This window comes from Apis florea, unplaced genomic scaffold (genome assembly GCF_048593485.1).
Source record: "Apis florea isolate Af1SG1 unplaced genomic scaffold, ASM4859348v1 contig_3696_pilon, whole genome shotgun sequence".
In the NCBI taxonomy this organism is placed as follows: domain Eukaryota; kingdom Metazoa; phylum Arthropoda; class Insecta; order Hymenoptera; family Apidae; genus Apis; species Apis florea.
The window spans coordinates 2,066,390-2,091,793 of NW_028256809.1; the positions used below are offsets into that span (position 1 = coordinate 2,066,390).

The following is a 25,404-nucleotide window of genomic DNA, read 5'->3' on the forward strand; positions in this document are numbered from 1 at the left end:
CGTTTACAAAAATGTGTGATGATAGAATCTTTCGAGTGTTAACTATAAATACGCTTAAAAAAAAAAAAAAAAAAAAAATTGGATATTTCGTATATTAAACATTATTAAATACATATGGTATTATCTTTTTGTAAAATACATTGTTCATTCGACATTCTCGTTATCTTTATATGCGATTTGAAGTGTACGAAGATGAGCGGAAAGGAAAGAAGATTATCACTGAAGAACTGTGGATATTCAAGAATGGCATTGAAAACTTTTTGGCATCGGAATCAATTGTTTTCGCACAGAAAATTACGCAGGTGCTTATATATCATATATATACGCATACATATATAATATTATATATAATATTTTAATTTTATAAAGAGGATAATATTATATATAATTTTATAAAATATTATAGACTGTTATATAGCTCGACGCGTTGGCGGATTATTACATATTACGGCAGGAATCGTACGCGTCATGTGTTCGACCAAGAAAAGAACTTAATCAACGGAAATAAACGTTCTGTGGAAACGAAAAGTACCTTAGTGATTATTTTGTCTCTCTTTCTTAACACACCATATAAAATAATATATGTATGCATATACACACACACGTAGACAAATATATAAATGTATAAATGATGTGCATGTATATACGTACATATATGAATATATTTTAGATATAATATCGCACACCACATCTCGCCGCATCTTTTTTGTGTACTAACATTATATATCACAGCTATCAGTATGTAATACGATTATTATCATGTGTAAAAGTTCTTCATTTATTATGCCATCATACGTAAAAAGAATGGTTCTCAGTATATGAGTGACGGCCAATTTCGAGAAAAAAAAAAGAAATATGTTATTTGATTTTTATCTCGCTTGGTGGAGGGTATCTATGATGTTTGCCTACATTATTATTATTATTATTATTATTATTATTGTCGAAACATCGATGCTATTGTTGTATCGTTATTTGTTACGAATGTATTGTGTGCGTGTAATTTTGCATGAGCATGCGCGCAGTACCAATGCTTTTTGTGTTGTATGCATGTATTCAATTTTTTTTTTTTTTTTTTTTTTTTCAAGAATTACGCTTCAATATCCGTTTTATTTGAATCTTACTCGTTAAAAGTTCAAATTTAAATTTGAGAATTGGATGCAATTTATTAGTAATACTATGGCATTTCTTGTTGTATTCGAATCATTCAATTTTACGTATTTGATTCTTATTTCATTTTTCGGAATAAGCATAGTATTCGTTTATTGTAATTGTTATCTGTATCGAAAAAGCTTTAACATCGTTCATCGTGATTTTTATTTTACTTTTTTTTTTTTTTTATTATTATTATTATTTAATTCTTGGTTGATCACGTTCACAAGAATTAGATTTCACTCATTTTTACGTATCTTATTCTCATTTGAGATTTTATTTTTCAAAATATCGATTATCAATATCATTATCCAATTAATTTAATTTAACGTAATTCATTCATTTATTATTGTATGGATTCTTATTGCGTGTTTGAAACATGCATTGAGGAATATGTTTTTGTTCTTTAATTTTTTTAATTTATTCATTATCAGTAGAAGTAGAACTGCTAATGTATCTCTCGATAAGTAATCATTCGCACTTCATTAATTTTCTTTCGTTGAATTTTCATAATGAACTAATGCAAATAGCGCATTCCTCATTTGTTTATTTTACAACGAGGGAAGAAGAGAAAAAAAAAAAATAAAAGAAAAGAATTTCAATGTTTAATTGATGAACATCGTTAATTGATGAAGTTGTTTTCTTGGAATAATTGTGAAGAACAGAATTATATTCAGTTCTTCTAGAAGAAACTAAAGAGAAATTTATTTATATTTAAATGAGAACAGAAATTATTTCAATTATTTGATATTATGATTTTTTTTTATATTAATTTATATTAAACTCTTTTCTTTTGTAATAAAATTTATAAAAAAAAATCAAGTACCACATCTATGTTTGTATTTTCAGGAGAAACACACATCTAGCCATCACAAAAGTTCCAGCAAGTTGTCGCAATCTCAGCAATCTCACACCTCGTAGTATCGGAACATCAGTAGAAGAGGATGTCGGTAAAAATCTCTTCAAGAAGCCATCCGAAGCGACCAATTGATATCCACCTAAAAGGAGGAATTCATCTTGTTTCGCTTCTTCGTCTTCATTGAAACTGTGTTGAGACTCGAACATCTATGCTACAGCTTTCATCATTGTCCTCGTTTCTCACACTCGTCCCAAATGATCAAGAGGGAAATATCTTCGTAGCTGTCTTTTATGTAGACCTCTAATTCAATGTTCACAAAGAGGGAACATTTCTGCAGCGATTGTTCGTAAATGGCTGCTTCGAAAAAAACAGAACTTCGTGAAGATGCAGGCTTGGCGCCTTAATATTTAGCCAAAGTTTAACGTAAATCGATCAGCGATTTATGCTTTCGACTAGAAAAAAGAAAAAAAAAAAGAACGAAAAGAAGAAAAGAGAAAGGAAAATAATATTCTTACTCAGGTGAAATTAGGTATGCGGTAAGCTAAGAGAAAAGAAAAAATTTCACTTCATCCTTGGTCATTGGATTTTTTTTTTTTTTTTTTTTTTTTTTTATATAAGTACGTATATTGTAAGATACGAGATGGATTCTTTTCTTCTTCATTATGTGAAAATACTCGTAAGAATGCGTCTCGTATCGATATAGCCCTCAGGATCAATTTCAAAGTTGTGATGATCGTAAATGATATTTTTGCATATCATGAAAGTATTTTACAGGGAACAAATCCAAAAATCTTAATTTTAATAAAAATTTATATGTATGTGGAACATAATGGATTATACATGAAACAATTTTTTTTGTCGATAGAAAATTTCTTTGAGATGAAATCAATTTTCAGTTTAAAATTTTTTCATGTTTTGAGTGACAATTTTAATTAAAAAGGAAAAAATTTTTAAGACAATTGCATTCTAAACACGACAAATTAAAATTTTAGAAATTGATATTATCTCTTCAAAAAAAATTTTCCATCGACAAAAAATTTACTCCATGTATAAGCAAATTTAAAATCTACAAACAAACTTTCATTATAATTAGGATTTTTGAGTTAGATAAATTTCTCTGTAAAATAATATTCGAATTTGAAAACTTTCGTGATATATTATTTGCAATGTTTAAATATTATTTGCTATAATTATCTTCGTTTTTAAACGATTATTGTATAAATATTTATTTTATAAATTTACTATGTTATATGCATGGTAAAAAAATACGATTTTCGAATTTTTGATATTTGTTTTCTTTATAATGAAATATGTATCGAACTTTTGATTTCGTTTCGAGGGCTAATTTTTTTTTTGTCTTTCCACTTGTTCCTTTCCGTTCAACTGCCATTTTTTCCTACGTATCAAAGAACACAATGCATTATCAAATTCACAAGTATTAAAATTGATCGTCGATCGATTCGTTAGACAGGGACGTGATTAAACACAGATTTGAAAGATTGATGATGAACTGAATATAGAATATTTGTACGTTTTAAGTGACAAGTTTTTCTTTGTTATTCAATAGAACAATGCTTCGTGCGATGTTTTTATTCGACGAAGCTAAGGAATCCAATAATTTTTATTGTTTAATTACACATTTTCTCATTATCATCGTTTTAACAACAGATCATTTCATTCTTGTTACGTTCATAATGCATTTAATAAAGTTTCGTTTTATTATCCATATCTTCATATTATATTTTTTGAATGAATTAAAATCATAAAAATTGATTCGTTTCTATGAAAATGTAGTACATGTAGTTCCATAGTTGTTAATGATAATACAATTAGTATTTTAGTGGCCCACCTTATTGATTCTTTGAGAATATAATTTCTTAAAGAATACTTTTTCTACAGATTCGAATGTCCCTAAGAAACGAATCGTTTGTGCGAAGCAATGAGCATGCACATTGAAAGAAAAACTTGGTCCATGTCAAATAATATTTATTCGTGCCGTTTTGTTATGTACATAGCCGAAAAGACCGCATAATATAGTAAGTAATTCGAATTATTCTATCGCCACTTAGTATAAAGGACTATAGATAAACAATTAATATTATTGTCAGACTGTAAATAAAATTATTTTGTATGCCAAAATAAACCAAATGAATGACTCGACACACTAAGATTATACAATCGCGTTACACCACACAAACGTAAGAATATTAAAAAAAAAAAGAAAAAGAAAGAAAAAACAGAGTAATGGTACAAGTTACAGTACGCGCAATGATATAATGAAACAGATTCCATTGATTATCCTCACTTCGTTCAAAGAATAAAGAAACCACGCGTATATTTAGCAAACACACAGTTAATACTCGATTCTATTCTCTGTAGGTATTATTTTTTAAGAGAAACTGATAATAGAATTATAGTATCAATATATTGCGAACGGCCGTGCGTACTGTATCGAAAAGAAATAGAGATGTGTTATCACTGGTTTTCACGCGTATTTCGTACCCGAGAGCATTTGTTGCGTTATCTTAAAAACGAGCAGTTAGAATAATAATATTAATATTAATATCAATTAACATTAAATAACGGTAATTATAATAATAAACACACAACACATTGTAACAAAATAAAAGGGCAAAACGATAAACGCCTTTATCGTTTGTGAACTTTATGACAATTCACGCATAGCCATTCTTCGTCGTTCTTCTTTTATTGTGCATATCGAAGATTGCACCAAGTTCGAAAACGTGTACGGAGAAATGTATTTATTGATTATAAATAAGCCGATCGAATGTAAACTTAGATTCGTGAATCGTATTTCAACTATACTATGTCAAATGCCTTTGACACGATTGTTCAACGAAGAAAAAAAAAGAGAGAGAGAGAGAGAAAGAAAAAGAAAAGAAGAAACAAAATTGTATGTTAGCAATAAATGTTCCGACGCTCGCTCGGCGCGATAAAATAATACCAGCTTGTCGTTCATTGAATAATATTGCAAGAATATTTTTCATTCTTATTATATACGATAGATAAGAATGACGAGTTTATTTTATCGTGTCGACTTTATATATTGTCCCGTAGCCGAGAGTATAATTCAAAGCTCTACTTACAATTAACATATATATATATATATATATATATATATATATATATATGATCAACACATTTTTTATGTAAATGTTATTAATTCTCAAATAGAGTGATTGCACCGAGAATTTCTTCGTTTCGACACATTTCTCTTTTTAATCATAGGAAATGATGGTAGTTCACATCTTCTAGTATTCTCTTGGCTGTGTGGTGCAAACAACGTTTATTGCTAATCGTTTTCAATTCAGCGAATAATGCGTATTAATTGTAACACAACTGTTTCGCCATTTATTAGTTCAGCGACACGGTGAAAGTGAAATTAAAAAAAGAAAAAAAAAAGAAAGAAAGAAAGAAAAAATAATTATGTAGAAAATTCCAATTGAAATAATGTTGAATGCTCGGCATTATTTTGTCGAATAAGTAATCGTTTATCGATCGATTTTTCGTAGATCGAAACGGATCGCTTGAGATCATTAGACTAAATTTAGTTATAAATTCTCGATTAGAACAAAAAATATGTTTCTTTGGAAACAATCGCTTCCGTTTCTTTCTTCGGAAGAGAAGAATAAAAAAAAAAAAGAAAAAAAAAATACACGAATTTGATCGGTATAAAAGATTAAGAAGTTTTTTTAAAAAGACGAATAGAAAATAACCGAAAAAATACCGTGTCTGCGATGTAAATAAATTTATTCTTAAGGAATTAAACAGAAGCGACGATTCGTGAAGAGTGTATACTTATTATTATTATTGTCATCATCGTTTGTCATGCATTTGTATTTCATATGCATGCCACGAAGCCTGCGTATTGTGGATACACGCTCGATCTGGAAGTCTTTGGTCGTGAGAAAATTTCTTTATTCAAAAATATAATTATACAATTATATTTAAAGAAATAATAAGGAAAAAGAATAAATGAATAACTATGAATTTTGAAAAGTTAATTTCAAAATAGAATAGATGTTAATATTGTACGGTTTTCTTTAAGTCAGTAGTTCACTCTGTAATTAATGAGTGGTTTATACATTTTTTTAATTATGAGTGCAATTGTTATTTCATAATGAACATTCATCTTGAATATATATTTATATATATTCTTTCTTTCTTCTTTTCTAAGAAAAATTTTTTAAAAAATATGAAAAATCTTTGTGTTCTCTCTCATGACTGATGATTTTCAAGATCCGAGTTAAGCTTGCCTAGTTTTAGGCGGCGTTAAAATGTTATCCTTAATAAAGAGAGAAGCAAAAGAATGACTAAAAGAATTATCTATATGTCTTTATTATTTTACCTTTTTACTTTTATCTTTTACTATAATCTTTATTAGCATTAAGTTATCGAAATTTTCTTTTTTTTGTACTTTTCAATATAAAAATTAATGAAGGAAAGTATTATAAAAATTGATTTTTTGTCTTTTTTCCTTTAAATAAATTTTTCCTTTCAGTAGCAATTCAAAAGCAATTAATATATTTTGATATTAGAAACGGAAAATATTACAATATTTTAATTTATTGAATTTTTATTGCAAGTAAGATATGTAAATTAATCAATAACAAATGATAATTTAATAAAATTTATCTCTAAAAAAAGAAATTTTTTACTTTTATGATTATAAATCGGAAAAAATAGTTATGTTATGATATTTAAATATTAATTTAAAAAAAAAGAAAAGAATAGGTTAATGCTTATTCGAAATTCAAAAGTACGCATGCGTGTTCTTCTAAGATTAAATAGATATTATTGCAGATGTATATATCAGCGGTGTAATAGCATCTTGTCATAGATTTTAACTGTGTGCTGTCTGTTTATGATTAAAAATAGTACGTATAATTAAATATTGCATTAAGCTATTATTTAAAAGATATAAAACAACATATCTATAAATTTTAACAAAGGGATTTCAACTTTAATTTCGACAAACGTATTTCAATTTTGAGTGTTTGACATTTCTTAAAAAGAAGCAGGTATTTTTACTTATTTTTTAAGTTTTTAGGAATATACAGAATGTTCACACTATTAATTTCTAATATTTTTCTTGCAAGTGCTAGTTTTTAGAAAAAAGTAATGGAAAAGACAAAAATTTTTCTGTTTTTTATATGTAAAACGATGATCAAATTTTTAAAACTTATAATAATGGTCATGAAGCAATAATGTATTTCTTTTTTTCTACTAAATGAATTCGATAATCTATAATATGATAGATTTATTTAATTAATATGAAAATAAATGGAAGAAAGCGATAATATTGGACATTCTGTGATTCTTTGATTGATGAATTTTTATAAATGAAATTTTTAATGTTTCGCGAATTTTCGATTCTAATCATTGATCTCGATCTATCAAAAAAAAAGATGATATAATGATTTTTATAAAGTTAATCCGCATTGATAAAAAATGTAAAAAAAAGTTATTTCGTGAATTTTTGTTACTGGCTATCTTTATTTCATTAATTATTTTTATAATTATATGGTAATGATCATTATTTTCTTTCAAAATTTTTTACAATATTAATTGATTTATTCAATAATTTCAATTATTTTAATTAATTAAATAATTTTCTAATTTCGATTAATGATTTAAAAATAGTCCAATAATTTATAATCTAAAATTTATAAATTTACTTCTTTAAATAAATATATTAATATAAATTATTAATATAATTTATTCAATTTATATATTTTTTTCAGGAATGAGTCATATTAGAAGTTTACGTTGTACTATGTCTTGCTTAAACATTTATAATTTGAAACCTTTTGAAAGGCATATATTAATTAAAAATGGATATAGAGATGTTCATCATTCGTAAGTAATATGCTATTATATAAAAAAATATATATATAAATATATATATAAAAATTTGTATGTAAAAAATTTCACATCTATATGAGAATTAATGTTAATGAAAAATATCTTAGGTGTAAACTATTAGTAGTTGGAGGTGGTACTGGAGGTTGCAGCATGGCTGCAAAATTTGTTAATAAATTTAAAGGCCAAAATCAAGTTATTATAATAGAACCAAATGAGGTATTTAATTAATATTTTTTAGTTTTTTAGTTATTGTATATTTTCTTATGTATATTTGTATTAAATAGAATAATGTTTTTTTTAGATACATTATTATCAACCAATGTTTACTTTGATTGGTGGTGGCATAAGATCTTTTGAAGATTCAAAAAAACCAATGAAAGATACTTTACCAAAAAATGCAAAATGGTTTCAAGAAAATGTAATGAGTTTTGAACCTACACAAAATCAAGTGACTATGAGCAATGGAGACACTGTACAATATGAAATCATGATTGTTGCAATGGGTTTACAATTACATTGGGAAAAAGTGAGATTGGACAAATTATTTTATATTAAAACGAATAGAAATGCATTTTTTATTTTATATATATGTATAGATACCAGGTTTAGTAGAAAGTCTTAAAGATAATATGTCAGGAGTTTGTTCAATTTATGGACCTGATACTGTTACAAATGTGTTTCCAAAAATTACAAAAATTAAGGATGGTACTGCAATATTTACCTTTCCAAATAGTCCTGTTAAGTGTCCTGGAGCACCTCAAAAAATTGCATATATTGCAGAAGAGTATTTTCGAAATGTAAATATAATTATGTTTAGATTATGTTAATTACTTTAAATTTCTTAGTGGATATATATTATATTGTATGTATACTATATTCATATTTATTTTTTAAAGCAAAAAGTACGTGATAATGTAAAAGTTGTATATAACACTGCTTTACCAGTTATATTTGGAGTTAAAAAATATGCTGATGCACTTTGGGATGTTTGCAAAAAAAGAAATATTATTGTGAATGTTCAAACAAACCTTGTAAAAATAAATCCTATAACTGAAGAAGCTGTATTTCAAAAATTAGATGGATCAAATGAAACATTTGTTGAAAAGGTATTTTTTATTATTTGCAAAATGCATATATATATATATATTATATATATATAAGTAGATAAATTATAACTCATGACATATTTTTGTTTAGTATTCATTACTTCATGTATGCCCACCAATGGGTCCACCTGATGTTTTGAAAAAACATCCTTCGTTAACGAATGAAGTAGGATTTTTGTCAGTAGATCCTAAAACTTTGCGTCACACGAAGTATTTGAATATATATGGAATCGGAGATTGTATTAGCGCTCCAAATTCTAAGACGATGGCAGCAATAGGTATAATATAATTTTTTAATAATTATGAAAAATTATTTAAAATTTTTTTTATTTATAGCGGCTCAAGGAAAAATACTATATAAAAATATTACGGACGATTTAGCTGGTAAACCAATGACTATGACTTATAATGGTTATTCATCCTGTCCTTTAGTTACTGGTTATAGAAAGTGCATATTAGCAGAATTTGATTATAATTTACAACCATTGGAAACTTTTCCAGTAAATCAAGGCCGAGAATATTTTTTTACATTTATACTTAAAGCTTATATATTTCCGCTTTTATATTGGACTTTAATGACTCGGTAAATTTATTATTAATATTTAAATTTTTATAAAAATGAATTCACGATTCTTATACAAAAGGACGAATATAATTTTATCAATTTATAATATTATTATAATTTATAGTGGCAAATGGGATGGACCTGAATTTCTACGAAAATATTCAGATGTAATAAAAAGGAAAGAAGTCAAAAATTAAAATAATTTTTAATCAAATGGAAAGTGAATGTCTTTCAATTTAGTTGTATATAAATTTAAAGATCTATTATAATTAATAATTTATTTATTAATAAATTCATATATTATATATTAAAATAAATATATATATATATTTGAAAAATAAAATAAAAAATGTCCATTTTTCCTCCAAAAATATAATTATTGCAAAACAATTATTATTTCATTAATCATTCTTTTTATGATGTTTTTAATTGAAATATAATTAAATACTTTATATTTTATTTTATAAATGATATATCAAATTTATTACAATATTGTTTCTTTATATAATAATGAAATTTAAATAATAATGAATATTTAATTATTAATTTTATAATTTAAATAATCTATATTTGATTAATTTGAATATAATAATTCTTTAGAAATTAAAAATCATATTATAATTATTTCGATATATCAAATAATCGAATTAGTCGATTGGAAAATCCAATTCATGTAGTTGTCTGGATATTGACACGTCAAGTTTGATGTAAACATGGATGGTCAGTTATTGGTAGGTTTTTAATGTGCATTTAAAATTTTTTTTTTTTTACATAAATTGCATAGCAAAGTCCACTTCTTAATAATATATTCTTGATGTAAGTATTGTCTCGTGCAATCATAATCATGAATCGTGCTGGATCATCGAAAGTCGTGCAACATAACCTCTCTTCAATGCTTCAGAGTGACCAGGATCGCGATTTTCGGCAACGCGTATGATTTCTATTGATTTTAAGTTTATTTTCCATATTTGTTCCCATTTCTTATTGTTATTTAGACAATGATTAAATGAAAGTTTTCCTAACCTCTTTTAATTCATTGTAGCATGCGTGATTATTAACAAAATTTTGAGTGCAACATGGGTGCATACATGGGAAAGATTTTTTTATGAATTTTGTTTTAATATAAAATATTTATATTTATAGGAACCAACACTTTATACTGTCAAGGGTATGGCCATTCTGGACAATGATGGCAATAGAATATTAGCTAAATATTATGATAAAAATATATTTCCTACATCAAAAGAGCAAAAGACATTTGAAAAAAATCTTTTCAACAAAACACACAGAGCAAATGCAGAAATTATTATGTTGGATGGTTTAACATGTGTTTATAGGAGTAATGTAGACTTATATTTTTATGTTATGGGAAGTTCTCATGAAAATGAGGTATATATTATTTATATTAACGATAAAATATATTTCTATTTAAATGATTAAATATTTCTATCTAAGTAATTTCTAATTTTTATTTTAGTTGATTTTAATGAGTGTATTAAATTGTTTATATGATTCAGTAAGTCAAATTTTAAGAAAAAATGTTGAAAAAAAAGCTGTTTTAGATAGCTTAGATATAGTCATGTTAGCAATGGATGAAATTTGTGATGGAGGGTAAATAAAAATGTATATATATCGAAGTGAAATATTAACATTAATAAAAAGAGCATTACAAATGTATAATCTTTTTTAGAATAATTCTTGATGCTGATGCCACAAGTGTAGTTCAAAGGGTGGCATTAAGAACTGATGACATTCCACTTGGAGAACAAACAGTTGCACAGGTAATATTTAGTATTAGGTATAGTATATTTATTGATTTAATGGCATAGCAAAGTTTATGTCCATTTATACCACATAGAAACATTTTCGATTTTTTTACTTTGTGTTCATGCATCATTCTACATTCTTCGCACAGTCTCTGATTGTAAGTTTTTGTGATCCTAGAAGGCAGAATTATCAACACTTTTTTATAAGATTTTCATTTGTGTCATTAAATATTCTGTTTTTGTTCTAGGTTTTGCAATCTGCAAAGGAACAACTCAAGTGGTCATTACTAAAATAAGATTTATGTATTAAAAATCGTATAAAATATTCAATTGTACGAAATATTATTTTAAAATATAAAAAAGTAAAAAATTGCTTATTACATGTTCTGAAAGTTTTAATATAAATTTTACAAATTTAATATTTCTAAATAATAAATATCACTTAATTTTAATTTTTTTATAAAATTATTTAGTGATATTATTTTTTGTTTGTTTCACATAATTTTATATCTAGAATATTTCATATATTTCGTATATTTATCATACATAGAGAATTTTATTTTTTTAAATAGAGTTATATATTTTTGCATAAATCGATATATTTCATTTTCTATAAAAAAATATTTAAACATATAAATTATTATTAATTTGAAATATTTATTTATAATAATTAAATATCTCTGAAATTATTGATTTTTTGTCAAATAATTTAATAGTATTTTTATTAAAATATATTATGCTATATCTATAAATTCATTAAAAACAAATTATGTTTAAAAAATATGTTTAAAAAACGAATTATAAAATCTGCGCCATCTAAAATGTTATAGATGAAATTAATACAAATAAAAAAAAACAAATAGGAAACATATAAGAATTGACTATCAACGTTATCTTTTGAATGTCAAAGACATTTTTCTAAAAGTTTTTTTAAAATCTCAAAAGATGGCGTTAATTCTTATTTCTTAATCTATATTATTCTGCTTTTAAAAAAATATTTTTGATACTCAAAAGATAGCACTTATAATTATTTCTTACTTTATATTATTGTATATTCTTTATTTATATTATATTAATTTTGTGATAGCGCTGATTATCCAATTCATTTCTTATTTCTGTCTTTCTTTCATTATTTCTTCTTCTTGTTTATACTTACATACTAATATCATAGTAGAAGGTATATATATTCTGATATTAATATGACGGAATATTTTGATGTTGAAACATTTCTTGACAACAGTGAAATTAACGAAAATTTGATTCCTTAAAATGGAAAGAAATTTTGAGTCATTCTTGAATCTATTATTTCGTAATCTTCTAAAGTATTATTTGTAATCTTCTAAAGTATTCCTAAAACATGCAATTAATTATTTAAACATGCATTAATTATTTAACCGTTATCCAATATAAGTGATTAAATGAAACAACATTGATATAATATCATAGTTTTAATGAAAGATTATAAAGAAAATATTAATTCACAAATTATTTTTTCAAGATATATATATATATATTCTTGTTGTTCCATTCAATCTTTTAAAATAAAAAGAAAAATAAGTAAAATTTAATTGGGACAAATATTTGATCGAATTTCGAAAATATATTTTCTCTTATCATTAAGAAAATAAACTTTTTTGTAATTTTCGAAGTTTTGGAGGAGTGAGAGTTGTTTCAAGGAAGCAAAGGGGTGCGATAATTTTTTTTATTCTCAATCCCGAGGGAAATCTGAGGTCGAATGGTAGTGGAAGAAGGGCTAAAGGTGTGCAGATAACTGCACGTAGAGAGCACAGGACAGTGGTCGCTTATTTGAAGTCAGGTGACAAGCTAGTAGCCCGATTCGATTGTGTCCGTTGGTTACTCTTTCATTGGGTTCCTCCGCGCTGGGAATTTTAGATTTGATTACAATACACGTCGTACTATCCTCCTACCATTGGCATCTCCACCTCTGCTACAATCGCACTTTTGCCCTTGTTGCTAGCGATGGGATCAACACCCATTTGTCCTAAGCTTTCACTTTTTATATTCATATGAAAAAAAAATTCATCGATCTTTAATTTAACTCATTTTAATTCTATTTCTAAAATATTATAAATTATAGGTTTTCTTTTTTTTACTTTTTTAATAGTTAAATTTAATTTAAAAATTTTAAAATTATAAGTAAATTTTACTAGACAAATCTCCAAATATTATTCATAAATATATATGTAATAAAAAATTTACTATGTTTTCATTTAAATAATTTATCTTCATATTGTATTATATTTATTAATTAATTTACTATTATAATGTTTATAAATTTACCGATAAATCTGCCAATTATTATCGGTCAATAAACAATTTTTACGATTTTACAAATTGTATGAGACAAACTTAACATAAACTTTTAATTTGTGAGATTTATCTATGAAATTTCATTTGTTTCAAATTTCTTTATTGTTATTACGAAGAAAGATTTATTTTTTTTCCATTTAAAATTTTTAAAATTTTACCAATAATATTAATCGCAATTAAGAGGAACCTATTGTTTGAAACGGAAACGAAACAAGGAAGGAATCGAGTCGGTTCCATCCATCGCTAGTTCCACTCGTGTCCGCCACCCCTTTCTGACTGCACCGATGAAAAACTCTTGTTGCTCGATCGCGACGGAATTATTGGCCGACCGTGCTTATTTATGGCGTTCATTTTCCTGGAGATTGCAGGAGAGAACGACCACTCTCTCTCTCGCTCTGGCGCGATTTTTTTGCGGCAGGATGTCGATCCACGATTTATTGTATGTCAGCTGAGAGGTGAACGGGACGTTGATAACGACGACACTTTGACGTGGAGAGTCGTGTGCCGGTCTCGCGATCAAATTAATTCTACAACTTTTCCACTTGTCGTGAAAAGAAATATTTATCGAAAAACTTTTGATCCAACGTTGCTTCTTTGATTTGACGATAATGATTTATCCTTTGACCGAAACAGAAAGATTTATAATGGATTCGCTTTATTTATTTCATTCTGGTGTGCATATAGTAGCATTTTTAAAGTCTAGGCGGGTTTAATATGCAATATTAAATTTTTCTCTCCGTCTTTCAGAAATGGAGAATTGAGAACAGTAATGGTGTGATTCGTGCAAATTGTTTTGAGAAGTTTATAAATTGAAGATTTAAGAAAAATTTTATATCCTCTAGTTTCGATCTCTTGCACTTAATTATTATAGCATAGTTTAATTTTTTAATGGTCGAGCTTATACTTTTATAATTCTCAGCCTCTCAAATTCAATATTTCTACATATTGATGGTATTTAATATTTCATATTAGATAGATAATTTCATTCTATGAAATTCAGAATTTGTATAGAGTCGATATACGATATAAATCCTCATGGTATAATTCTCTTATGGGAATACATAACGTTAAGAGAAGACGAGAGAAACATAAAAGCCATTAATCATGTTTCAATGACTCTGTATCCGATAGATGAAGTTACTGCATTATACATGATCATCGCTTTAAATGGGATTAGATGAGGATTTATAGAATTTACTGACATATGCCACTGTATTATATCATATTATTGTTATTGGCAAATAATATTGAAATTATATTTATATGAAAAACATTGAAATAGAAGAAAAGAAAACAAAGTAAAAAGTGGTAATATGAAATATCAGAAAATCTTAAAATGAAGAGAAATATTTTATAGAAATGTGATGAAAATATGATAACTTGATTGTAACATCTTTAGAAAATATTAATATATACACAAGAAATACAATTTTACAATTTTAATAATAAATGGATAATGGATAAATTGAAAAAATGATCAAATTGATAAATTGATCGACATAAGTTGTTCATCCACATTGTCATCGTGACATCATCTATATTCTTTACATATGGTAACAATCCTGTTTATTATTTTGGGGGGATCTGTTACACTTGTCAAAAGGGTAATCCATACCTGCTGTTGTCTGTGGAAAACAAGGGTGTAGAAAGGGTTGAATCTTGTTAATGAAATTAATCTAGCGTAAAATCTATGACCCGGATTTTATTATCCATGACTCTAAAAAAGTTATTATTACTATCATTAATTTTTATCATCATGATATATTGAATTACAGGCAAAAGAATAACTGTATGAATGTAATTTAATTACCTACAATCTTAAATTTCATTCGATGAATAATAACTATTTTTTAAACTATTTTTTTGACTCAAAATTTAGCATTATTGCACTTCAAAAATCAATACTGGAAATTTTTCAAATTTTTTATTTAGGAAATTATACTATTATAACTTATTTATTATTTTATACAATTTGTACAATTTTTCCAAAATATTTTAGTATAACATTCTAATTTTACATCTAACTTTACTTAAAAAAAAAAGAAAATCAAGAATACAAAAGACAAAAGTGTAACATTTCGTATTGTACGTAGAAAATAAAATACTAGATATTCATCATACACAATCTCGCACATCCTCGTTACAGTACAGGACCAACATTTTTATTCCAAAACGTGTATCGTGATCGAGGACTGCAATGAAACGAAAGGGTGCGATGGATAAAAGTTGGAACAAAGGGGATTACGCTGTCGAGAAGGCAAGTGGATTCAGACAAGGGATTACCAGACAAATATTTATGTAACCCCAGTGGGACGTTGGATCATCAAATTGCAATGACAAAACGGACACAGCCACCGGCTGGTGACAACACCCTTATACAACACGTTGGGGAGTGTTATACCCACATATGCTACACCATTTGCGAGTTTTATGCGAGCCAGAGATTCCAAATTGCCGTTTGCCCGTGGATGACAAGCGGAAACGACACGGCTGTAAGCGAAAAACCGTGATTAAAACCGATCGAGATTATCGCTCGTCGAAATGGAATTTAATCATTTCACGAATAGGATTCGATACGGTTTTGATGGCTGCTTTAAATGAACGATATTGAAACTCTTTCGTTCATAAAATTGACTGGATATTAAGTAACTTTTAAATGAGAGACAAGTATCTAGTAGAAAAAGACGTAATGAGAGATTTTTTTTGGATAATTTTTGTGAACGTGTTAAATAGGTGAATGATATAATTTGGAAAATGTAAATTTTTTAATATAGTTCAGGTTCAAGAAGATCTTATTTAAAAAACGTTACATTTTTATGAATTAAAGAAGTAATGATAAATTGAAGAGATAATCGAAGAATATAGTTTTCAGTTATTTAAACGAATATTAAATAAGTGAATAGAAAAAAAAAAAAAAAAGATAATTTTTTCTTCGAACTAGAATTATTCTCCCTGCAAGAAAAATCGAATGGCGTCATGGTATCGATTCGATGTTGATGGATGACGATCATTTTCCTTGTGTCTGTAGGATGGAGCATCGTTCAGCCCACATCATTAGTTACTGAAAGAGAGGATAAAAGAGTCATCTCGCAGAACCATCAATTTTATAGACAGCTGTATGGTAGGTACCTTAATAAAAAAGAATCTAATTTAAAATACAAAATAATAGATAGTAAATAAAGTAATTTGTTTAATAATTAAATAGAAGAAAAGTTTTAATGATACAAAGAACTATTTTTCTTTGCTTATATTCAGTTAGCAAAGAAATATTTTTTTTTTTTTGTATTTAAATATATATATTAATTTAAAAATGAAAAAATGAAAAATTTTATATTCATTATATATTATAAATAATATCTCTAAAAAGAATGGACATCAAGCAACATTATTTATTGATACCGAATATAACTAAAAATTATTCTCTTTAAATATATAAATACTATTAAAATATTCTTAGACCTTAGTATTTAATTGTAAATAATTGTAAATTAACGATTTTCAATATCTATTTACTTCTAACTTCTTATATTCCATTATATCTAATAACCAAATATGTTATTAATACGAGATATTTTTCAAAACATACCGCACCAACTTCACAACAAAAAAGTAAATAGTAAATTCTAGGGGATTTTTAAAATTATTCACACTTTTAGCGTTAAGTTCGTATGCACCAATTATTTCAAAGGAATCCGGTATAAAGTATAATAAACAAGCTGCTACACCTTATGAATGCTTGATGATGGCGTTTCAACCCTCGATCTCAAGGGCGGATCATTGTCCTCGTCTCTCCTCCATCTCCTTCCTTTCTCTTTCCTCGAAGACACCCCGCAACGTTTTCTACCGCTTTCATCTCTGCGCTACCTTCTCTATCTCCATCCTCCGGGATCTGCCAGAACCAATCGTCGTCGAGCACTGAAACGAGGTGTGGTGAGTCGTTTCCCGCTCTTGCCAGCTTAACCAGAGAAAAGATAAATCACGATCATTGAAATTAAATTTAAATATTCCTCGATAGAGACGGAAATAATAAGGATGTATAATAAAACTTTAAGGTCAGGTTTTAAACGATTTTTCGTTTGTTAATTTTAAAAATACTTTTTAAAATTAGCGTGTCTGACGTGTATTATTGTGCTGAAAATAAACGAGTTGAAACAGGAAAAATGTAAGAATTTGTCATAGTAAATAACAATGCCGAGAAGAATCTTCCAACAATTAAAACAACTTGTGTAAAATTTAAAAGAAAAAAATCTCTCTTTTTAAGAGAGGAAGAATTATAACTGCACAAGTTATATTATACGCAAACCTTTTATTTCGTGAATCGATATGTAAAATATCTTTTCTTAAGCAATAGGAATCAGGATCTCAACAATCATTCTTGATCATTATAAGGTTCGAATATTATAAAATTAAAGGAATGATAATATTAGAAAATTCAGTGTTCCAAGAATGATATATCCTTCTATTATTTACCAGTTTATCGTATGCAAACGTAAGCGTGGGTCCGATGGTTGAGTAAAGTTGTTTCGTACAATCAAATATCTATCTGTTGTTTCCACCCTTGTAGAAGCATCCCGCCTCCTGCCACCGCCAATCGTCGGCGAGCAGAGAAACGAGGGGTGGCGAAGCAATCCCCTCTTTTCTCGTGGAAACCCTCCCGAGAAGTATTGACCCGGGATATCTCTCTCTCTTTGGCCTCGCAGATAAGCGAGAAAGGTCAGAGCCATCATGGCCCCCGGCGGCTGTTCCTTTTTACCTGAAGCTCCTTTCAAGATTTTACGCCTTGGAAATCGTTCTGCGAAACTGGCTGATCTCTTCCTCGATTATTCTCTTAACCATGCCAAGTTTTAATAATAATTTATCCGTGAGATTTTTTTTTTTTTACTCTCATCTTTATCATATAATATTTATCGTGTAATTTAATCTTTTCTTGAAGGGAGAAATTTTCAAGTTTCGATCAATTTATCTTTCTGAGAATTTCGCTCAGCTCGTACAATTATTATATTTCGTATAATTAACACTTTTTTCAAAGTAAAACTTTTTGGTTTCGAGCTACTTTTTATCACTTTTATCATCCTTTGCTGTTGCTAGATATTTACTCTTTTTTTTTTTTGTAAATTAATTTATTTTCATTATGTTTCGAATATTTCAATTTTTTTCATAATAGTTTATCGTTTATTAAGGCGTTAAAGCATTCAACGAAAATTCTTCTTTAAGCAGAAAGAGTATCGATCGATTTTTGCATTTTCTATCACGTTTATTAATGAGAGAATATAAGATAAAGATTGGACGAGTATAATAGGAGCAGGTGGTAAAACGTAGTGTTCAGTAACCGATATAATGATCTGGCTTGTGCGAGCTTGTTAATTAGTAAGCATTTCGGCAATTAGGACCAGGGGTTGCGCGATAGTTTCGTCCGCCGCGTATATAATTAAATTCAGAAGCTGCATAAATGCAGTTTACATAAACCGTGCTACCACCTCGAATGCTATAACAATATCTTTCACACCTTACCGCTTATTCCATTCCAAATACCTCAACCACCAAATTTTTTATCTCGCGTAAAAAGTTTCATTTGAAAAATATCACTGCAATTTCTTCCTTCTATTCATTAAAAGAGTTTTTTCTTTTTTAAAATTAATTTCCCAGTCATAATTTTACAAGTTGCAAACTCAACTGTTGATCATGCTTTTAAAATTATCATCTGTAAATTATTTTCATTTAGAGATACTTAGAATTTAAATAATTAAAAATAGAAAGAATATCGTAAGCGTTGCCCATTGATTCTGAAATTTGTTGTTGGATGGAAATAGAAAATTAATTTTCACGAGAAAATTAAAAACGCGTAATTTTTAAAAAAACATTTCCCTTCTTTTAATAACTGCCTTTCTTTTCTTCTTTATTTCTCGAGAATTATAAATTAATCGCGTCAAAATTTATTGCGTATTTCATCAAAGCGTTAAACTATTAAAAGTCGGACGAAACAGCGTTTCGTATAATTTTCAAGGTGGAAGTACACGAAGCTACTTTCCTCATACATGACATCACTAGATCAGGGGTCGTAACAGCGCGGTGCCCAGCACCTTATTGCTACCTACCACCTTGCTACCCTTTCAACCCCCGTGAATCTCTCGCCACGCCATCGACCCTTCACCAACGATACCCTTGTGTGTACATGTGCACGCCACCTGTCTATTTACTTCTTCATGCACCCCCTTACTTACACAAGGACAACGCTGCCGTAACGAGCCTCAACCCCATTTAACTTCTCGGTGGTTGTGGAAATGTGGAGGAGAGGAGGAAGGGAGATTGGGAAAGGAAATGTTATAACGAAAGAGAGAAAGAAAGAAAGAAAAAAAAAAGAATTTCGCCTTTTTTTCATAATTAATGGAACAGAATGGAATATACGATTTTCCTTCAGATCAATATATTTAAATCAAATATGGGATATGGGAACAACGAGATCGATTTTCTTTAATTTGAGAAATTTGTTGAGGATTCGACGATTCGAAGATATCTGTATGACACTAATGATAATTTCCATTATTACTTAATAGTATTATTTATTTGAAAATTATCATCGATACAAGTCATATTTGTTTCAAGATGGAATTTCATTCAAGTGTTTAGAAAAATATTATTAGAATAATATCAAGTTTATCCTTTTTTCTCAATGATCGGAGGAATAATCGATGTTATATCAAGAGGATGAAAATTATCGATCCACCCTATATATTCGAGGATGGTTTCAGGCTAATAAAAAAAGAATTCTTCGAAACGTTTTTACAGCATTAACGCGAGAATGATTACCTTCACGAGTGTGTTTCGTGGCTTCCTGAAGCGCACAAAGAATTCTTTTCTATGTTACTAAGTTGGCTAGCGTTAATCAACGAAATTAACACCTCGCGTGTTTAATATTTAAAATGGAAAGCAACAATTTGATTTGAAGACCAGTTTCTTCGGTGAACAAACACGTGTCATCGCGGATTCGAGTGGTACAGTCATTTTCGTTTTCTCTTCATCCTGTGCTTTTTCGAATGTTCGTTGGGCGGAAAAAAAAAAAAAAGATAAGAAAAAAAAAAGGAAAAAAAACGAAAATGAAATGCGTTTTCAGAAACCTTAAAGCGCCCTCTGTATCTTGTCCAACGTGTGTTCGTAACGGACAACACTGTACTACGTTTAAATATGTATATGTAAAGGCTTTTACACGTGTACGCGCGAGTATGTAGGAAGGCATGCAACTACAGGCTTCGTATATTCTTCGTCTACGAGGAAATGTTGCCATCTAACTCTGGATTAGTGTCAGGGTTGCCGCTACTACCCTTTCCCTCGCTCGATCTGTTTGTCATCATTTTTCAAAATATCGTGGAACTTTTGTTAACTATGCGAGAAATTGTGATTTAAACAACAGGACGATTCATAAATTGCATCGTTTCTTTTTTTTTTTTTTTTTTCACGTTTCTTTAATTCCTTGATACATATTTTTGTTATTAAATTAAAGGATGGATATTTGAGTTGCAGATACGCGATTTCCAACGTTTATTTATTGCAGTGGATCAAAACATTTTTCTACAAGAAAATTGAATTACCATTTACTTATAAATATTAGATTCGAAGTATAACCCATTCAAGCTAACGTTTTCGGAAGAATGGAATATTTTATGTTATAGAAAATATCTATTTTAATTAAAGAAATATAATTTATAAATATCGTAATAAATTTAATATTTCATTTTCTAAAAGAGTAATACATACAATATTATATATTTGCACATAATCTCAATTTTCAATAAAGTAATATTTTTTATTACTATTCTTAATAACAAATTTTAATAATCACGCGAAAGTAGATATTACTAAATTAATTAATATACAAATATATAGAATATAATAAATATTGTGCATATAGTGTCCATTATAAATCATTAAACAAAAAGATTTTATGCAAAAGAGGAACAGAGAGAAGAGAGAAGTTTTAATAATCAAAAGTAGATATTACTAAATTAATTAATATAGAAATGCTACAACATAATAAGTAGTTGTGCATATAAATCGTTGAACAAAAATTTCTTTATCATTCGTTAGATTTTATGGAAAAGAGGAACAGCGGGGGAGAAAAATTAAGAAGAACGAGTGAAAGAAATTAATTAACCTCGTGCATATTTTGCAGCTCTCCTAGATGCCCTGACGCGTCCCTGGAAGTAGAGAGGCGTTATCCTTCCGCAACCCGGCCGTGTTACATCCCCCAGGGCGGTAAAGCCTTGCCGGCTAATAAGTTTCATCCCCCGCGTAGTGAGCACCAATTATGAACTTGCTCCGGCCATAATTAAAAAATGTAATTTCACCACCAGACCTCCTCGATCTTCCTCCTTAACGATCTGTTACCTATATTCCCAAAGCTGGGTGGGTAACTTAATCCAGTGCTCCGCTTTCGACTCGGCTATTCCACCCATGCTTTCCTTTCTCTTTCTACATTGCCCTCATTTTTCTTCGTTCCTCGCGTATATAATTAAAGTGAAATATTCGAAAGATTAACGCAAAAATCACGAGACTTTTAAGAACGGAGGATCGATTTTATTATCCGCTCCCTCCCCTCGTTTTTATCTTTCCAGCTTTCTTCCTGATCTTACTATCTACTCTACTGCTTTACTTTATTATGCTGTATTTTTGATACGAGCTAGAACCAGAAAATTAGGAAATAGAAAAATGATGAAATTTAATTTTTAATCTTGGATTTAAGTAGATACAAGTAATATATTTATATACTAAAATATTAATAAATTGTGATCGATAAAATAAGATTATTCTAATCTCGTCTAATCTTAATATTTTAATTTTGCCAAAAATTAATCACTTTTTAACAATTTTTTTTAACTCTTCGAGATTGAATATTAAAAAATATTTCGAATAAAAATTGAACGATTACATTCTGAATACGTAAAAGATATATTCTTTGCAAAAAAAAATATGGCTACCACGAATGATGGCCTCTGAACGACATTATTAAAATCGGTATAAAAAGGGAAGTATTCGCTTAAAAAATAAATTTAATATTATTTTTTTTGTCTTAATTTAATAACAAAAGTAAATAGGTACAGGTATTTCATTGCAAAAGCGTATCCCCAATTATAGCATAGTTCCCAGAGCGATCGGATAACATTATCAGGCTGCCGAGCTATTCGAGTGGAAAAGCAAACCTGCAATAAGCGACGAAGTACCATTAACGAGCCTATATAGCGATGTCGCATGTCTGTCTGACAGTAAACAGTCTGTCAATCTCCCTCGTCGGTACGTCGTAAAGCTTTCACAATTTCAACAGCCAATCGTAACCTCTTCACTCGTTTTATACGACGAAAACTTCACGAGTATCTCAAGTCTCGAGATTCGCATTATCCCTCTCGACCAGATGCAGCATGCCACTCGTGCAACTTTTTACTTCGATACGATTTATTTTCATAATCGTCGCTTCTCACTGTGTGAAACGTCTTCGTTTACCCTTCAAAATAAGAAAAATCTATTTTCTTCTTCTAAATTAAGTTTAATTTATCTTATTGGTCGCTTCCAAAATTCTCTTCTTAACTGAAGTGGAAATGCAACCAATGAAATTAAATTAATAAAATTGATAAAAATTGTTGAAAATTTCCAGAGTTTTTAAGTGCAAGTCAAAAAATTCGAGTTGAAATATTGAATGTGATTGAATACGTGTGACAGTAAGATTGATAAAAAAGATTTTCAAACCATGTTCACGGCCATCTTCAAAAAAATAAATGGAGAATTCCTTTTCAAGCAAATTTGGGATAAATCGAATTTGGGAGAGCAGCATTGAAAACGGAAGATTTCCTCGGCGTAAAGTGGATATGGAAAATCAGGGGATGGAAAAAGTTTTAACAGAGGAACGTGTTCGCAAGATCGACCGTGCCAGAGTATAGAATTTAATGTCTCTAATTTCGCGCGATCATCCCCTAATTTAATCAAGCCACCGTTCACCGCCTCCACCCCCCCTCCTTGCACCGTCGTTATTTCCGGCTATGGAATAAGCGGGGTGCGAAGCCGATTTCGCTAACTTGGTTATAAACTCGATATTATGTCTGGGAATAAATTCCTCCTCCCCCCACTTTTCATATGCCTTCCACTCCATAGCCGGTTATGATGGCAGCCATGAGGAGATACAGCTTCGTTACCAAGAGGTTATTATTGTCGAAAATTGTATTGTGAAACGAAATTTTCGAGTTCCAACCCTTTGCTTTTACGCGATATAATTTACACGTGGTTGAACATTCGTGGAAATAGATTTGTACATTTATCGGGAAAAAATCATTTTCACGAGTATATAGATTTGTATAGATGTGAATTTTGAAAAATAATCGTGGAAAAATTTTACGACATCAAGATTATTACTTTATCGTATAAATTTGAACGCAGATAAGAATTCGAGAAATCAAGGGGAATAGGTAAAAAGGAAAACGACGACAGAGAATCGTGTAAAAATCTTTGGACAAAATTGAAAAGAATTTATAAGAAACTGTTTTTACGGAACGAAAAAAGGTTTAACAAAGGAAATTAACAAAGAGTTTTTCAGATATATATATATCTTTAACATTGCGAGTAATTTTAAAAAATAATAGCTGCATCTATTACCAATTATGTAGAATGGAAAATAGATAAAGATTTTTCCCATAAAAAGGGATAATTAAACATGGTGTCGCTTATTGAAAGTGCCGAAAGTGAGATTTCGTGTAGGAAGTCGTTTCCTTCATAATGTGCATCTTGCACTTTGATGCATCTGTTTGCCGCGATAAGAGATTGCTTGGATGAGAACAAATTTTTTTCTTCGAGTGTTAACGCATCCGAAAGAAAAAAAAAAAAGGAAGGACAGGAAATAGGGAAGCAGGATATTCGGCCCTTAAAAAAGGAAGAAGTGCTTTTCAATTGAGATCTTTAAGTGCCTTGCCTAATTTCGTTCTAATTTTATCTCCTCTCTCTTCCTGTATCATCTCACCAAATTATTTGTTTTTTTTTTTTTTTTTTTTTTTTATAGAATTCTATAATGAACTTTTATTGAAAATACGTATATAATCTATCTCTATATTAAAAAGTAAGTAAGTAAGAACAGTTATACAAATACATTAATTTTTTTTCAAAAAAATTCAAATCGAATTATAATTTCAGAAAAAGAAAATGACAAAATCATTAATTGGAAAACTATAAATCAAATTATGAATAATATACAAAATTTTACTTTTGCAAATTTGTAATCTCGTCTATTCGTACAACTACTTATCTACCAACTTTTATTGAAAAAAAGAAAAAAAAAAATATTTAGATCGATTTTACTTAAAATTCTTCTTCGATCTTCGTCCATTCGTCCATTATTTACCACCACTTACCTTTCATTTTCAATAATTTTCTCTTTACTGTTAACTTGAAAAAGGTACATTGTTATCCTTCCCTTTCTTGTTTGAAATAATGAGACCGCAAATTGAGAGATTCACTCACGAGCGAGAAAGCATAAATCTTCACGATCAATGGGCATTGTTTAGTGACATAGATCATTCTTTTCTAACATTGTTATTCTATCTACCATTTGTCCTTATATATATATATATATATATATAAACATGCACCCGACCGATAACGCTTTCAGTTACCTCGAAGCCATTACATCGGGCACATCGCGAGAGAAAGACAGTTTTACTTTCGTTTCCTTTCTTCGCCCAGTGTGCTGCTCTGTTTATTTCAACACAC

General features: G+C 28.5%; 2 protein-coding genes and 1 long non-coding RNA gene across 10 annotated transcripts in view; 2 read left to right on the plus strand and 1 right to left on the minus strand.

Moving 5' to 3' along the window:
* Positions 1-6,796: 6,796 nt before the first annotated feature.
* On the plus strand, positions 6,797-9,882 carry Sqor (Sulfide quinone oxidoreductase). Of its 2 annotated transcripts, none has more exons than XM_086914681.1 (9): positions 6,797-7,050; positions 7,774-7,888; positions 8,002-8,110; positions 8,196-8,420; positions 8,491-8,691; positions 8,791-9,000; positions 9,092-9,278; positions 9,337-9,583; positions 9,690-9,882. In XM_086914681.1, exons 2-9 carry the CDS (start codon positions 7,776-7,778, stop codon positions 9,760-9,762), a joined length of 1,365 nt encoding a protein of 454 aa, XP_086770807.1. In that variant the 5' UTR covers positions 6,797-7,050; positions 7,774-7,775; the 3' UTR covers positions 9,763-9,882. The 2 variants fall into 2 exon arrangements, with proteins under 2 accessions (XP_086770807.1, XP_031774942.2); XM_031919082.2 differs by having other exon boundaries at positions 6,804-6,906.
* A 295-nt stretch (positions 9,883-10,177) lies between these two features.
* On the plus strand, positions 10,178-11,711 carry zetaCOP (COPI coat complex subunit zeta). Of its 7 annotated transcripts, none has more exons than XM_012491805.3 (7): positions 10,210-10,296; positions 10,387-10,496; positions 10,709-10,954; positions 11,043-11,176; positions 11,256-11,346; positions 11,481-11,489; positions 11,580-11,711. In XM_012491805.3, exons 2-7 carry the CDS (start codon positions 10,410-10,412, stop codon positions 11,625-11,627), a joined length of 615 nt encoding a protein of 204 aa, XP_012347259.1. In that variant the 5' UTR covers positions 10,210-10,296; positions 10,387-10,409; the 3' UTR covers positions 11,628-11,711. The 7 variants fall into 7 exon arrangements, 5 of the variants coding, with proteins under 5 accessions (XP_003697515.1, XP_012347260.1, XP_012347261.1 ...); XR_015294279.1 differs by having other exon boundaries at positions 10,215-10,296; positions 11,043-11,188; positions 11,580-11,656; XM_012491806.3 differs by lacking the exon at positions 11,481-11,489 and having other exon boundaries at positions 10,202-10,296.
* Positions 11,712-17,150: 5,439 nt separating this feature from the next.
* Positions 17,151-25,404, minus strand: part of LOC147656534 (uncharacterized) — a 53,313-nt gene continuing 45,059 nt past the window's right edge. The window contains exon 3 of the long non-coding RNA XR_015294280.1: positions 17,151-17,617. This is a non-coding gene — a long non-coding RNA (uncharacterized LOC147656534). The remainder of the gene's footprint in view (positions 17,618-25,404) is intronic.

Bases quoted from the DNA above. Each gene is read 5' to 3' on its own strand.
- Sqor (XM_031919082.2), top strand. The intron at 8,692-8,790 runs GTAAATATAATT...TATTTTTTAAAG, and splicing joins CAGAAGAGTATTTTCGAAAT to CAAAAAGTACGTGATAATGT. The intron at 9,001-9,091 runs GTATTTTTTATT...ATTTTTGTTTAG, and splicing joins ATGAAACATTTGTTGAAAAG to TATTCATTACTTCATGTATG.
- zetaCOP (XM_012491805.3), top strand. From the start codon at position 10,410: ATGAATCGTGCTGGATCATCGAAAGTCGTGCAACATAACCTCTCTTCA. The intron at 10,497-10,708 runs GTATGATTTCTA...TTATATTTATAG, and splicing joins ATCGCGATTTTCGGCAACGC to GAACCAACACTTTATACTGT. The intron at 10,955-11,042 runs GTATATATTATT...TTTTTATTTTAG, and splicing joins GAAGTTCTCATGAAAATGAG to TTGATTTTAATGAGTGTATT.